The following is a 16,163-nucleotide window of genomic DNA, read 5'->3' as shown; positions in this document are numbered from 1 at the left end:
TCTCCAGGCGGGTTTACAATCCATTTTAGTAAGAGCAGGAAGAGAACACAGATAGAATTAATGCATTTTAATAACAGACCCCCATTCTTTCTCTCTTTTATTATTTTTTTAGGTAAAGCCTTTAGCTCCTCTCAAAGACCTCGACCAACCAGTCCATTTTCTACTGACAGTAATACCAGTGCAGCCATGAGTCAGAGGCCCAGGCCTACCAAAAAACATAAGGGAGGGAGAATGGACCAACAACAGGCATTGCCTCATCGACGGGAAGGAATGACAGATGGTAGGTTTGTTTCCTTCACTCATGTCTTCTCACTGGAGAGATATTTTCTTTGCAACAATTTAAATTGGGTTAGAGTAGCTATGGTAGGTTAGGTATTGCCATATTACATTACCTGGCACTATGGTTTTGTTTAAATAAAATATCCTCTCTTTTTTTTAACAATTTGAAATATTTCTGCATTATCAAACCCCAAGAATTATAGCCACACCACTTTTCAGTTTGGGTTTTTCTGCCATTCTGGTATTTTCCACTAATATTTTTCAGTGAATGTCCCACTTTATGATAATGAATGAATACATAGGCAACATGTACATTTGCCATCATGTGGAGCACTTATGTTGAACTAAGATGTCTTAGATTAAATTTCACTTTTGGGAAAGACTTTCAATTGATTTAGCAATTTAGTAATTTTTTTAGTTTCATGAATTTCAGAGCAGGAAACCTGTGATCATCTAGAGATTAAATAGTTTGGGGTTTGCAGACATTACAAATTCTGTTACATTATTCAACTCTTGTCATTGTAGCACAAAATATAGGTCATTCATTGTAGGTCATTGTAAGTCAATGAATGGGTATTGTTGATTTCCAATAAAACTTCATTTACAAAATAGGTGGCAGGTCTTATTTGGCCTATGGGCCATAGTTTGTTGATCTAGTCCAATCTGTTTATAGTATCTGATCTTTGAATATTTGCTTAAACATTGCTAGTTTCAGGGAATACAATTTTAATTAAAGACATCCTTATTCAATAATGAATTGTTTATGAGCCTACAGAGTGCTAGTCTTTTAAATAGGAATAAAATACTTACTCCGAAGTTTTTTCTAAGGCCTATTTAAGGTAATATATTTAAAGGCCTAGTATATTGTCAGATCCATATCTTTTCCTACTTCTCAGAACTTCCCCATACAGGCACATGAACTTTGTCCTGAGATAGTTCCATTAAACATCAAAAGCATGAACCTAGACCCTCTGTATTTTAGGATCATCCAGATGACTCTTAAAATGTACCTTGGAGTTTCTGATTTATTTGTTTTGGAATGGAACCCAGTTGTAGGTCTGTTTGAAAGCCCCACAGGTGAATCTAATGTGCTTCTTGTTTTGAGAAGCCATGACCTAGTCCTTGCGACTCATCTCAGTCTCTTAGAATTATCATAATAACATGGAATGAGGTATAGTTGTGGAAAAAAAAAAAGACAGAAAGAAAGCATTTATTCCTTATCGATGTGGGGTCTCTGTCTGGTGGCCATCTTTGTGCTTTCTTTTCTCATCGTCTAACACTAAGAAGACACAAAATTAACTTGTTCAGAAAGTTTTTAAGTTTACTTGCCTTTCTGTCCTACTTTTTTTCACTGGGAAGTGTTTATATGGAATAAGAAGGTAAGGGCACTATAGAGTTTCTTGGGTTCTTTATAACTGCATATTCAGTAGGAAGCAAAAATGCTCACTTCTAACTTCTGGCCTGAGATATTCTGAAGCCTACAGTAGTTCTTAAAACAATCTGTAGTGTTGATCTTATTCTCTCTCTCTCTTAAAGAAAAAAGAAAAAACCTACTCTCAATGATGTGCTAGTTATACATCTAAATATTAAATTTGTGTACAATTTCCCTTCCCTGAATGTCTCAGAAAGAGAATAAAATCCAAGTACATGTTTTTCTGTGGCTTTTCAGAAAAGTTTGAAATACCTATTTAAAATATGTGGAAAATATATAGATCAACAAAATGGAGAGCTGTCTTCTTTCTTCCTAGAATATACTTTCCTTGCAGTCTTTTTTTCAAAATGTCTGGTTGTTTTAGTTTGTAAGTTGCCTGAATGCAATATACCAGAAATAGAATAGCTTTTAAACATGGGAATTTATTATGATGCAAGTTTACAGTTCTAAGGCTGTGAAAATGTTCAAATCAGGCAAGGCTATAAAAATGTCCAAACTAAGGCACCCAGGAAAAAATGCCTTGGCTCAAGAAGGCTGATGACATTCAGGTTTCTTTCTCATCTGGAAAGGCACATAGTGACTTCTGCAAACTTTTTTCTGGGCTGCTTCAATTGCTTCCCATGGGTGTTTTCTTCTCGTATCTCCAACGGTCTCTGACTATGTGGAATTTGTTGGTTCTGAAGCTTTTCCAAAATGGTTCCCTTTTAAAGGGCTCTAGTAAGCCACCCAACCCTGAATGGTTGGAGACACGTCTCCATGGAAAAGATCTAATCAAAAGTTACCACACACGATTAGGTGGGTCCATATCCATGGAAACAATAAAAAAGATCCCACCTAGCAATATTGAATGAGAATTAAAGAACTTGGTTTTTCTGGAGTGCGTAACAGATTCAAAACAGCTCCCTGAGTAAAGCAAACTACCTCCTAGTTCAGTTACATGATCAATATATTGCTTATCTTTCTAAAAAATAATTCCCTGCGTTTTCAAATTTATCAGCATTCCAAGAGTGGTATGGAACATGTGTTAGTAGATAAATTCTAGAAGTAATGATATTGCAAAGGAAACTTCAGCTCACATGTCTTCCAAGCATTTGATCCAAGTATATTTTAATCAGGATACAAAGATATTTATTTTGGATGACACTGTACAGAGATTTTCCCTAAGGCTTTTGTCATTTTACAACTAATAGCATTTTCATTGTATGAATTCATGCATCAGGAAAAATTTCATTACATTTGTATGTAAAGTCAAATTACTCATTTTGGGGAGATTGCTGTTTAGTAGCATTTAGTGTATGGGCAATTCACATGAAAGCTTTTTCATTATAAATTTTACAATAGTATTTTTATGAGTATATTAATCAGGGTAATTGTCACTAGTTGCAAAAACAAACCACCTCCAACTCTTGGTGGCTCAGCACAATAGTAATTTTGTTTTGTTTTGTTTGGTTTGGATTCTTATTGGAACAATGTCCGATAAAGGTTAGGTGGCTCTTCTCTGGATAGAAATGCAAACATATAAACTTCTCCAATGAAAAGATCATCATTTTCAGACTGGGACCTAGTCCCTCTGTGTGTGGCTAGGAGAGAACATGCGTCAGAAGTTTCTATGATCAGGTCTGCAAGTGGCACATATCACTTTTGCTCCTATAACATTGGCCAGAACTCAGCCACGTGACATCAAACCAGCTGCTTGACGGGAAAACAATCTTCCTTTGTATCCAATGAGAGAAAATAGAATTGGTGGGAATCACCAATCTCTGCCAGAAAAGATGTTCAAAAAACTCCATGCACATTAGATAGCTCTCTTCTCCTTTGTGCAAAGCCTTCCCGAAGTAGGCATTACTCAAACCAGATCATCTATCAGTTGGCATAATAAACCAAAGAATACCCTTGAAGCTAATATATTCACCCGTACTGAACAGGGAAGGCAGAAGTAGTAGTTCTCTACTCATGAAACCTTCTTCCCTAGATCATCTCCTTTTAGCCTGCCTTTTTCCTGCCCTAGTTCCTAGCATCCTATTCAGAGAAGGGGCTCTTTCTCAACTCTGTCACATACTAGCATTTGAGTTTTTTATTCATTAATCTATTCATTCAAATATTTATTGTACATATAACTTGATAAGCAGTGTGAACCAAGCAGGCAAAATTCCCTGCCTTCTTGGAATTTGCATTCTTGTGGAAGAAGATAAAGACCAACATGAATACATAATTAAAAGTAAATATACATAAGATGATGGTAAGTAGCATGGGCAAGAAAACATAGGGGAGGAAGTTGAAGAATATGGAGCGAGGAGGAAGTGTCCGCTTTTTAACAGGTAGTCAGAGAAGCCCTCACCAGGAAATTGGCATTTGAGAAAAGACTGGCAGAATATAAGGAAAGTGGCAATGCTGATATCTGAAGAAAGAATATTCCAGGAAATGAGAAAAGCAAATGGAAGTCTGAGGCTTATTTGATGAAAAGCAAGGGAAGCAGTGTGACTGGAGTGGAGAGCAGAGAGACCAGCAAAGTGGGTACTAGTATATGAAATGAGACTTGTAGTCTTGTAGTCTTGGACAGTGTTTGTAAGACTTTTAAGGTACTATAGTGCATTGCTTTTGCTCTCAGTGGAAGCAGAGAAACCAGTTAGGAAATTGTAGTGTAATGTTGGGACTAGTTGATGGTGGTTTATTCCAAGGTAGAATCTCTGGAAATGATGATAAAGGCTGGATTCTGGGTAAAGGTTGGAGCTAAAGCTAATAGGATTTACTGATGAAACTGATAGTCTGTAGAGCATGGAAGTCAAAGATTATTCCAAAATGTTAGTCAACAAGTAGAATGGAATTACCTCTAATTGAGATTAGGAACACTACAGAAGAAGCAGACTTTGGAGAGGAATATCTGGAGCTCATTTGTAGTATATGAAATTTGGAGATGCTTTATAAACATCTGATTGGAATTGTCCAGTATAGATTTGGTTATATGAGTCTGTAGTTCATGAGAAGAGAGATCCAGGATGGAGATATTCAATCTCTTTTGCCTCCTTTTTCTTACCTGAAAAAATGAGAATAATAAATGCATGTATCTCACTGGACTATTATATGCCTCACAAAAGCATATCCTCAGTAGGCCAGTAAAAGACTGCTTTGTGCATTGATTTAGTTGAAATGATCAACATAGAAATGAATAATGAATTTAATTTAAGTAAACAGATTTGATTATATACTTTTGGTTTTTCCACAACCATTCTTAGTCCCATCTCTTTCTTTTCCAATTTGTTTGCTTCAATATGTATGTTCTTTCTTCTTAGAAGACATAAACTACAAGAATATTAATTATGTGGTCGTATAATTTCAGATCAAATTAAATAGTAGTTAGAATTTTAGCTGGCATAAGCAGATGCCGTTTTTGTCATTTTAAAAATCAACCTGCTTTGATGGAAAACAAAAATCAATGGTAAATTGTGCTATTTGGAAATGAATACAATAATTTCCCTCACTGGCAGTCTAAGTCTAATAACTCAAATACTAATAAAATAATCAATTTGTATTTATAATAATACATACTGAAGGATATCAACTTTGAATGCGAAGAAAATCGCTGGTGAAGTATTTGATAGATATCTCAATATTGTATTAGCTCTTCATTTTGGAAGAAATATTCCACAGTAACTTTATTCCCCTGGGCAGAGACCTTGTCCTCTTTAATAATTAGTAATTTATAATCTAGTGAAAAGACTTACCTAGGAACAGGAATTGGTCCTTCAGCTTAGGGACTCTGGGAGCAGATGCTCAGGTGACAATCATTATCAGTTCAATGAAGGACAATATCCATTTGCTTGTAAATTAGAGACAGTATAAAACTTCTTCAGAAATCCTTTGAAGGGAGCATCTCAGCCTTTCTTAAAGAAGGTATTTTTTGTAAAGAAGAAATGTATACTTTTCCCTTTTAAATTTCACAAACATTATTAGAATATTGTTAGAAATAAAAGAACACATTTGCAAAATGGCATGGGAAATATTCACCTACATAATATACAATATCTGCCATTAATGAAATAAATATGAAGATTATATTTAATGAACAAAGAAATTTGCAGTGGCATGCAAGAAAAATTAGAAAAATTAAGATACAAAAGAATGTTTAGAAGAATTCAAAATAAGCAGAACAATTTTCAACAAAGTAATTTTCAGAAGTAATATAACACTTGAAGGTGAAAGAATGAGCTGTGATTTCACAGTTAAGGTCATTCAAAATATAAATGTATCAAGATCGAAGAGCTAGAAAAGGAAAGTGAAAAATTAGCTAAATACTGGAACTTTTAATATTTTACAGATTTGATATTTAAAGGGCTTTGTTGAAAAATTATCTATTCTATTACATCTCAGATTTCCATGATGCATTGTCTATTCTAGCAGCATGAAACATATTCAGTCTATATTCTGAACAGTAGTTATTACTTATTAAAATTAATACTTTGGAAGATTATATTATATTAGTTGTAAATCATTAGCGAACTCATGAAATGAACAGCTGGAATTGGTTGTCAGACAGAATGTTAATTGTATTTAATAAATGTTAGCTTAACCGTTTGTTGCTAAATGTGCCAATACATGGGTAAAGGCAAAATCATATGCTGCATATGATACGGCATATAGTTCTTAATTTCCCGAGGGCGACATTTTCTATAGAGATTGGCAGGAGGGCTTTCGTTCTTCCCAGGGCCTTTTATTTGCACAGCTGCTAGAATTTCTAGATCTTTTTTGTGTCACGCTATTTCCGCATTGGGGAGGAGGGTGGGCACTGGTTTAAATGTGGAGAAATTGTAAACTGCCCTTTATTCCTTGAACATTAGCCTCAGTGTGCAATTGAAAACACTTTCCACATGTAAGAGGTGGATAAACCCAGCTAATTTTATTTCAAAGACACTGTGGTCAAAATACAGCAAATGGATCAAAGACATGCATTTTGAATATCAATAAGTGACTTTAATTTTGCCCAAATTTCTTTTGCATGGGTTGCTTCAACTGTATTTCTTCATTAAATTTTAGTCCATTCTAAACATTATTCAAAATTTTTAGATCTTCCACCACCACCAGATCCCCCACCAGGTCAGGGTTTAAGGCAGCAAATAGGCTCGAGCCAGCATGCTGGTAACGTGGAAAACTCAACAGAGAGAAAAGGAAGCTCTCTGGAGAAACAACAGGCACCCAACTTAGAAGACACAAAGAGCTCATTGGATTGTCCAGCTAAAACCTCCCTAGAGTGGCAGCGACAAACCCAAGAATGGATAAACTCCACAGAACGCCAAGAAGATATTCGGAAAACCCCACACAAACAAGTTGTTGGATCAGGTGTGTTCTGCACAGTCCCAAGAAAGTGTGGACTTTTACCTTTTTTTTTTTTCCTACCAGGTATTTTAAAATGGCAGTTGCTTAAGGGATTTTCAAATTAATTTGGCTTTAATGGCTCGGTGAAGTTGGAATTCCTCGGCAGAGCTGCACAGCACTTGCCCTAAGGCTTAGTCTAGTGGTTTTTGTTTCTCAAGTTAACTTCTTTGTAGGGTCTTTAAGCCTGAAACACCTGCAAGCTTCATCTACCTTGTTTGGGAGACAATTTGATTTTTTTTGCTTGTAAATGTTTATGTTGAATAAATTTAAGACCACTCAGTTTCATCTTTAGTGTGAGCTAATCTCTGCCTTCAACCAGTTTGTTCATTTTGACTGAAGTAAAGCAGTCATTAGAAAGGAAAACTCACTTCAGTCAAATAGGTGAGCAAATAAATACCTAATTCTAGAATCCTCATATCAGAAAAGGTTGAACTGGTCCTTGTTCTTTCTGCAACTGATTAAATTTATTTGATTATCACCACTTCAGTGGGAACTGTTCTTGTTTATAAATCGAGCTACCTGCAAATATAACATAATAAATTTCATGGTTTGTGATTGGCTTTTTTTTTTTTTTGTGGTGGGGATAGTGAGCCTGTTTTAGGAATGAATTTTCTAGAACATCTCTTCTCCAGTCAGGATTTATTGAGTATTAAAAACACAACAACAATGAAACACTTTTGAAAGTATTTCCTTATTCATTTGGATTTTCAATAATTATATTTTGTCAACAATTTGGTCCTCAAGGTTTTGGAAAATATAGTTTGTGCAAGGGCCAAAGATGGCAATTTTAACATCTAGGTTTAGTGGAACATTTAGGAAGATTACACTATTGTTTAAAAAATAATCCAGGCTGTGAGAGAAAGCTGTGTGATTCTTGTCATACAGACCGACTAAGGAGAGAGAGATAAATTCAGTCAGCATTGCTTGTCATCTAATCACTATAATTGTAGTCCTGTGCTTAGAAAGACAGAAAAACACAGAAAGAGGGAAAGAGAGAGTTGTTTAAAACTACTAAGTAATTATTAAGTAATATATACCATGAGTTATTTGTAGAGAGATATATAGGAAATATAGACCCATTTCTTATTAAATGTGTGATTTCTTGTTTTATTTAAAGGAAATTCACAATTTTGAAATAATGTATTTCTATCCCAAGAAGCTTATTTAATTAACCATTATGATTTTTTATCTAAATTGATTGAGAAAATGTTGCCAGAATATAAATTAAAGCAAAAGCCATGTTCCTTCCATCTTAATGGTTACACTAAATTGGAGTTTTATTGAACTTCAAAACTTATTCTCCAGTATGCTTTTGTTAAGCAAACTATGATTCATTGTATGTGGTCCTCTTGTGTAAGGAATTTAAATTTTGTAAATAACACATGGCATTGCATACTTATCCCAAGATCTCTTTTAATTTAATCCTGCCTCAGTCCCTCTTGTAGGAAATGTTGCTTCCATCTGGAAATTCCTTTACTATCTGGGCATTATTAAACCCCGTGCTTGTAATTTTATTAAAGAGAGGACTAGTAAAAGAGCCCATTCCCAGCTTTAAGAGCTACGTTTGTGCTTGGCTGTCAGCTGTTCAACTAAACCTTTTGTGTTGCGCTTCTTTTTCAGAGGAGGCCGTTGTGCCCTATAGCAAGCCCAGTTTCCCATCTCCAGGGGGTCACAGCTCCTCAGGAACAGCTTCTTCAAAAGGATCCACTGGACCTAGGAAAGCCGAGGTGTTGAGAGGAGGCCACCAGCGCAACGCCAGCGACCTTCTTGACATAGGATATATGGGTTCAAATAGTCAAGGACAGTTTACAGGTGAATTATGTAAGTGCTTTAGGTTACTTAAAAGACTATGGTGACCCAGAAAGAATATTGGGTTAATAATATTGCCGTGATAATAAAAAAATACATGCCAGAATAAAAGAAAACATGATCACTATGAGAAAAAAAATCAATTCTGATTTTGAACAAGGTTTTTTACAGCAATCAATCAAATAGATATTTCTGCTACTACAAATTCTGTTTATATCATATAAATTTTGTTTTAATAGAGACAATTTGTCCTAATATTTAGGACATTTAAATTCAAATATTGTCTATAGTTTTCTTTGCCTTTTTAATTTGGCACAATGAAGTCAGAGAAACGTATTGGCCTTTAGATAGTTTTAAAGTCCCTCTAAGAATTTTCATTCTCCAATTCCTATTTATTTATTTATTTGGGAGGGGCAACCTTGAAGAGTCAATCTTTGGTTTTAGTTCATCCATGATATTTTGATTGCTATTAATGTTTCTTAGAAATACCATTTCTCTTTTTGAACACTTAATTGACATTTGTAGTTAATAAACTAATATGTTGTCTAAATAGAAATACGCATTACTAGAGAAAGATAGGAATGGCACACAAACAGCATTCAACTCCTCCAATTACTTTCATCAGGAAATTTATCAACTCTGCTCTGCAGTGTCAGAATCATATTGACTAGATATTTTCAACTGTTTCTTTGAATTCAGTTGAAATTCTGTTTAACGATACTGCTGAAAAATCCTGGGTTCTAATCTTTGCAACCATTTACTGGTTATTTAATATGTGTGAGTCAATATCTTCCTAAAGTCTATGTTTTCTCATCTGAAAAATAGCATTTCTTGGCAGGCCATGGTGGCTCAGCAGGCAGAGTTCTCGCCTGCCATGCCCAAGACCCAGGTTCGAGTCCCGCTGCCTGCCCATACCAAAAAATAGAAAAGCACTTCTATTATCTTCATGCCACAGACATGTTTTGGGGATCCCGTAAGATAATGAAAAATGAAAATCCTTTCAGAACTCTAAAGATTTTTATTAATGTGAATAATCATTACTGTTGCCTGTTGCTAATCTGACTATTATTCAGCCAAGTCTATAATTTTGAATTTAATTATGGCTGCTTGAATTTTTCTCTGACTTTTTATTTTAATGTAACTATAGACTTGTAAGAAGTTACAAATGTAACACTTTTGGGGTTTTAAATCTCCAAATTTAAAGCATTTCTTTTTCTTTCCCTTCCCATGTATACAAGTAAAATTTCTTAAAATCATACTCAAAATCTATTTAGTGTCCTTATCTGGTTGCCTTGTATTTTTGTCATAGTGGTCGGGATGGAAGAATACTTAATTCAAACTTAGTTCTGAATTTTTTTTTTTTTAATGTCTTTATAGAGTAACAGAGAAGAGACATGCAAAGCTGCTCTGATGGACCATCAGGTCTGAACTCATGGAAGTGATGACACTAAAGAGTGCAATGAACAATTTCTTTATTTATGTACTATTAAAAGAACTGTAAATGCAATGTAAAGACACACAGCCACACATATCCCACAGATATTTTACTTGTGTTCTCTTAAGTACACCACCCACCTTAACTCTTTCTTGTCAGGAGTATATAAAAAAGAAAGAAAAAAATCGCCCTCCAGGAAGAAAAGGATTTTCCTCTGTATATAATTTCTTTTGTGCATTGCTATGCAAGCTCACTCTTTTTAGCTCTGTTCATATTATTGTCTGTTCTTATTGGTCTGTTGTACTATATGTGAATTAATAGGCTGTGGTGCCATATATTATCCTTTAATTGTGTAACTTTTATGTTTAAATTTTGCACTGCAATTTTATTTGGTGATAAGCACAAATCTCTACTCCTCATGACATGAAGAAAAAGACTGAATGTGAAGGGAGTTTTGTACTGTAAGCTAGCTTGGATAATGTTGGATGTAACCAATCATGTTGGATGGCTTCAGTTGGGCTGTAGAAGTAGGAAAGACAAAGGAACAGTGGCACTGGCGAAGTATTCTTTTGAACATCAGTGACTAAGTCAATAAAAAAGCAGAAAGATGGCTTTTACTATTGAAAAAAAAGTGAGGGTCAAAAGAAGGACATTTAAGTCTTAAGGTTTAATATGCATTAAAATATACAAGTAGCAAAGATGTACTAAACTTGCTAAAAAAAAAAAAGCTGAAGTTATATTTAGATTAACTTTTTCATTGTAATTGACCCATCTGTGAATTATTGCAAGCAGAAGAAATTAAGGTATTTCACAAGAGCTGTATTTATATTACAGTTTTAAAAAAAAGCATTTTCTGAATTACCATATTCAATCTTTCCAATTCTTAAATCAAAATAAAATATGAAGTTCCCCAAGGAAACAAACAAACTGAACTCTAGAATATCTACCAAATAATTAAAGAGGCGTTTTGTTATTAGGACATACTCAGGCTGCTTCCAAATCTAAACTCAATTGCAATATCATGTTTCATCTTCTAATACATGTACAGTACACACTAGAGGATAGAGCTGCATCACTGAAATTCATGACTTTTTAAACATAATGCAGTCTATATATAATTTTGTGTTTTATTTGATTGCAAAGTGAAGTTTATGCCACCAAATGTATAACCAAATTGTAAGTGCTTAAAAAGCAGTGCTCAGAGTATGTTCCATTCACAGTCAGTAGATTTATTGGAATAAATATTTTATGGTACATTCTCAGAAATTGGCTACCGACTAAAATATCTTTGACCCCTTTTGAATGAGTAAATTGAAAAGAAAAAACTAAAAAGGAAAAAATGCATGTTTATACACTTTTTAAATAAAACCAAACCTTGTAAGTGGACATTAATAACAGTGTCCTGCCTCATTTGTTTTCTCGACTTTGAGAACAAGAAGTTCCTGAACATCAATCATGTATGGTCAAAAAATATATGATTTTGAAACGTATGTTAGCTACTGTACATGTATAGTCAATCAAGTAGAGAATCTTCCTGAAATTCCCACTTGTGACATTTTCCCATGTACTACTACCTAAATAATTTAAAATTCTATCTGTCTATACTTTCTCCTGTCTTTCCTATGATGTGCTCAGTAGTTGGTACTTTGAAAAATATCCCAGTGTAGTGATTAGCATCACTTCTAAATGATAGGTGACCTCTTAGAATGGCAATTCATACTCCCTGCATTATGGGCTCAGTCACCAATTATATGTCATGTTGTTATAACAAAGGTATGGCATATTTAAATGTGCTTCCATCTTTATTCCCTAAGACTGCATCAGAACAGGCACAAGTAGAATAATGTTATTTTTTCTGGGCTGTCACCCCTCTTAGGTGCCATGTAGTTAGTTTGCTTCTTCAATGAAGAGAAAAAGAAGTCTGAGATACACTTTTTCATTTTTTAATTTTATTTTTGAATATTTTTATTGAGAAATGTTCATGCACATATATTGCACACATGGTGTGCAACCAGTGGCTCACAGTATCATCACTTAGTTGTGTGTTCATCACTATGATCATTTCTTGGAACATTTGCATCAAGAAGTCTGAGACACACTTAATCAACCCTCCACCAACTTTCTACCATCAGTGCCTGAATTTTAATGCAGTTTGATTTCTCTAGAACAAAGAAAACTGGGAAAGAAAAGTTTCTGCAAAGAATGAATATACACTTGTTCACAACTGTAAGATGTGAGGAACTTAAATTTTTATTTATGCAGTTCCCTGTTTAATACCTGCTTCTATTTAAAATAGAAAAATTCCTAAGAAGTTTTGTTTATTTGTATTTTCTTTTTATGTATCTCAATTTAGTGAAACTTAAGTTCATTACACATATTATACATAGCCTTTGTCTCTTGATAAGTGATAAAATAGAATATGTATATGCCGGTGACTTGCGGTCTAATGTAGGACAAAGTATCTTTGCATTCTTGATTGTCTTCAGTTCATAAAAGTTAACTTTTGTAGTTAGATCATGTCAGTGCAGACCTTATAGTTACTTGAAATATTCTTTTAGAATAGTTCATATTCCCTATTAAATCTGGCATCTAAATCAATTGGCCAGGCAAATCTTACACACAGAACGTGTTCTCATAGACACAATGCAAGATGCTGTCACTAACCAAATGAATTCAGGAATGCTATCAAAAATCAAAAGTCTCAGTCAACTTGGTATACATAAAAAATCAGTCAGATTGTCAACAGAAGAATATGAACATGTATGCAAGCCACTGCAATTTTTCATTTTGTAGCTGATTAAATGAATGTGATTGAAAATTCACTGAGCTCCTTCGTCTGCATAAGCTGCCAGAGGGAAATCTGAGAAAGGATGCAATCTTGTCTTGCACTCACAGGTAACACTGCTGTATAGTCATTTCTGCATCAGCCAGCTCCATTCATAATGTGCAAAATCTCCAAGGAGTAAATAGCTGTATCAGTAGCAAAGTTCAGGTATGCTGGAGTGTATGCAGGCAAAGTCATCCTACCTCTTCTCCAAATCTTTTCCATATCATTTTTCTTTTAATTAGAGAAATTGTAGGTTTACAAAAAAACCATGTAAAAAATATAGTGTCCTCATATACCCACCCTATTTTCAACACTTTGCATAATTATTGTGGTTATCTTTGTTACAATTGAACAAATATTAAAATTGTACTATGAACTATAGTCCAAGGTTTGCATTAGGGTGTATTTTTCCAATATACCACCCTATAATCAACGCCTTGCATTTGTGTGGTACTTCTGTTGTAATTCATGAAAGAGCATTTTTATATCTGTTTTATTAATGGTACCCATACCATTTTAAAAGTAAGTTGAGATAGAAAGGGGTATGAAAAATCCCAACTGATTCCTTCACAGAGTTTGAATTCAGTTCAAGGGACAACAAGGGAAAACCAAGAACAACATTTAAGGTATATACAACAAAAATGAAATAAAATAATTGCAAGTTTACTTGTTTTGTACAGCAAAACAAATTGAATGGTGTTCTCTGTCATAGTTCAATGCTCTAAGTACTTAACTATATTTTCAATGGAATTTGAGCTGAAAGTTTGCATGTGCTTTTGTGGAACACCTCCCAATTTTTATTAAAAATAAATTTATATAATTGTCCATTGACAATATAATTATAGTCATTTCAAGGAGCCCTAAATTGTGGTTTATCTTTTTCATTGCAAAGTAATTGTGTGTCAGTGTTAAATATATGCAGAACCATAACATCACTAATTTGTTCATTTATTTCTGTATATTGTGTTTATAGAATTACATGAAAAGGAATTGGTGAAAAGCAACATGCCTTTCCCTATTGCTTCTCTCTAATGTGTACTTCAAATGAAACACCATACTTTTTAAAATGAAATTCAATTTACTAATTTCTTTAATCTCATATTAATCATAATCATTTATTGTGACTTCACAGTGTTGCAAGATATGGGATTTTGTGGCTGTGGGTAGACTTTTATACTTTGTTTATAGAATGATTTTTTTTATTACTGTAATTTGCTTTAGTCACCAAACAGCATCCAAAATCTTAATGTTTCATTTGATGGTGTTTGATCAGCAAAGAAATTGGCATAAAATTGGTTAATAATATTGTCAAAGAATTGTGTATTGTGTACTCACTGGGGAAAAATAAAATATATTCACATTTCAAATTTGTAAAAAAGCCATTTATGTAAAAAAACTTTCTTGTAGACAACCGATAATTGACCATTTTATCATTTTTAAAACTTTACATCAATATTTTGTGACCAAATGCATAACCTCATTATCTCATTCAGTTATGGGTTGAACAGTGATGAATAGAAATTAGCATTGGCTTGTAGCAATGACTAAAAGACAATGATATAGAATGTAACAAGCATTTGGGATTGTAGATGTGCCTCTGTTAGCACTACTTCCCATATCTACTGCCTCCCTACATCAAGAAAGAATCTTATATGGATGTAACATATAAGCCTATCTAGGAAATGACTTAATAAACTATTTTATAAATATAAATAAGCATGAAAATTGGAAGAAAAGCTATTCCTTAATTGTTTTACACCAGACTAATACTAAGTGAAACCCACCTTCAGAAAGACTCTCCTAGAAAATGTCATGCCTCATTCAACCTCCAATTGTTTTATAGAAGTGAATTATAAATATCTTTTAAGATGATATATATTGAAAAGTTATGTCAAAGACTGAGTAAAAAAGGAAAATGTACGATCTTATCATACTTCATAAATATTCATTCTTTTTCCTTTCCAAGTACAATTCCAAGGTTAGATTCTTTCCACAAAAGCAAAAAGATAGAAAATTATAGTTCAAAAAATAAGAAAGAAAATTATGTAATACTGAAATGTTAGCCTAAAAATATTTTTTAAATGCATATTAAACGGACAATACTTTTCAGTTGCATTACATTTAGATTAATAATTTGAAAATTAAAATACTTTAGAGCAATTACACATGCTATTGCATTAAGATAATACCATGACAATATTAATATATGTGGTAAAGAATATATCAATTAACAATATGATAAATGGTAGAACAATTACAAAATAATAATTGTTTTATTGAATTTGTATGTATGGTAGAATAGCCTACAAATAACAGGAGTGCAAAGTTATCGAGGAGTTTATTAAAACAATGAATTATGCTCTCTTGAATATAATACATTAGCTAGGGAAAGATGTATCAATGTTGCAAGAAAGCATTTAAATGAGAAATAATATTTAATGTCCTCAATTTGTGAAAATGTATTTTATCTTTTCCACAGCAGTGATCAGCAGAGTTCATGCTAAACTCCATTTCATAGCAGAGATGTGGAAAAAATCTGCAGTAACAGAAAGCCAAGTAGCAAGTATTCAAAAGAAAAAGCAAATAAGTAGGCTTGCTAGGAGGGAAGAATAATGTGCCATCTCCTGAAAGTTTCAAGGACTGTTTTACCTAGCTGAAATTAGAAGCGTCCCTTTTAGCCTTCAGCTTCCTTAGCTCAGAGAAAGAATTTCACACACAAGAGTGTTGCAATGCTATCAAGGCTCTCAAGATAGATGCAAGGCAATTGAATGGCTGTGTGTTTAATCTATAACAAACAATCAAGGAGATTTGGCTTTGCATCTTCTAGTCAACATATATATTTCTTCCATGTAGCTGTCAAGTTACAAGAAAAAACACCCTATATAATCAGATATCATGGTAATCATGGAAAGGTATTTTTGTGGTTCTAGTATAGTGACTATAGATTCAGGTCAATATAATGGTAAGGAATTTGCAGGCCAGAGTAACTCTTAGTCCAGAGAAGCCTTTTC

General features: G+C 33.7%; 1 protein-coding gene across 9 annotated transcripts in view; it reads left to right on the top strand.

Moving 5' to 3' along the window:
* ROBO2 (roundabout guidance receptor 2) overlaps positions 1-14,800 on the top strand; it is a 648,114-nt gene extending 633,314 nt beyond the window's left edge. For 4 of the 9 annotated variants that reach the window (XM_077118711.1, XM_077118709.1, XM_077118714.1 and 1 more), the window contains 4 exons: positions 113-280; positions 6,773-7,045; positions 8,702-8,902; positions 10,268-14,799. In XM_077118711.1, coding sequence (XP_076974826.1) covers positions 113-280; positions 6,773-7,045; positions 8,702-8,902; positions 10,268-10,269 — 644 coding nt within the window. In that variant the 3' untranslated portion in view covers positions 10,270-14,799. Of the gene's footprint in view, positions 1-112; positions 281-6,772; positions 7,046-8,701; positions 8,903-10,267 lie in introns of all 9 variants that reach the window. The other 5 variants (XM_077118717.1, XM_077118716.1, XM_077118710.1 and 2 more) reach the window with 4 other exon arrangements.
* The last annotated feature ends 1,363 nt before the right edge of the window (positions 14,801-16,163 follow it).

This window comes from Tamandua tetradactyla, chromosome 10, assembly GCF_023851605.1.
Source record: "Tamandua tetradactyla isolate mTamTet1 chromosome 10, mTamTet1.pri, whole genome shotgun sequence".
In the NCBI taxonomy this organism is placed as follows: Eukaryota; Metazoa; Chordata; class Mammalia; order Pilosa; family Myrmecophagidae; genus Tamandua; species Tamandua tetradactyla.
This window is presented reverse-complemented; position numbering and strand designations above follow the sequence as displayed.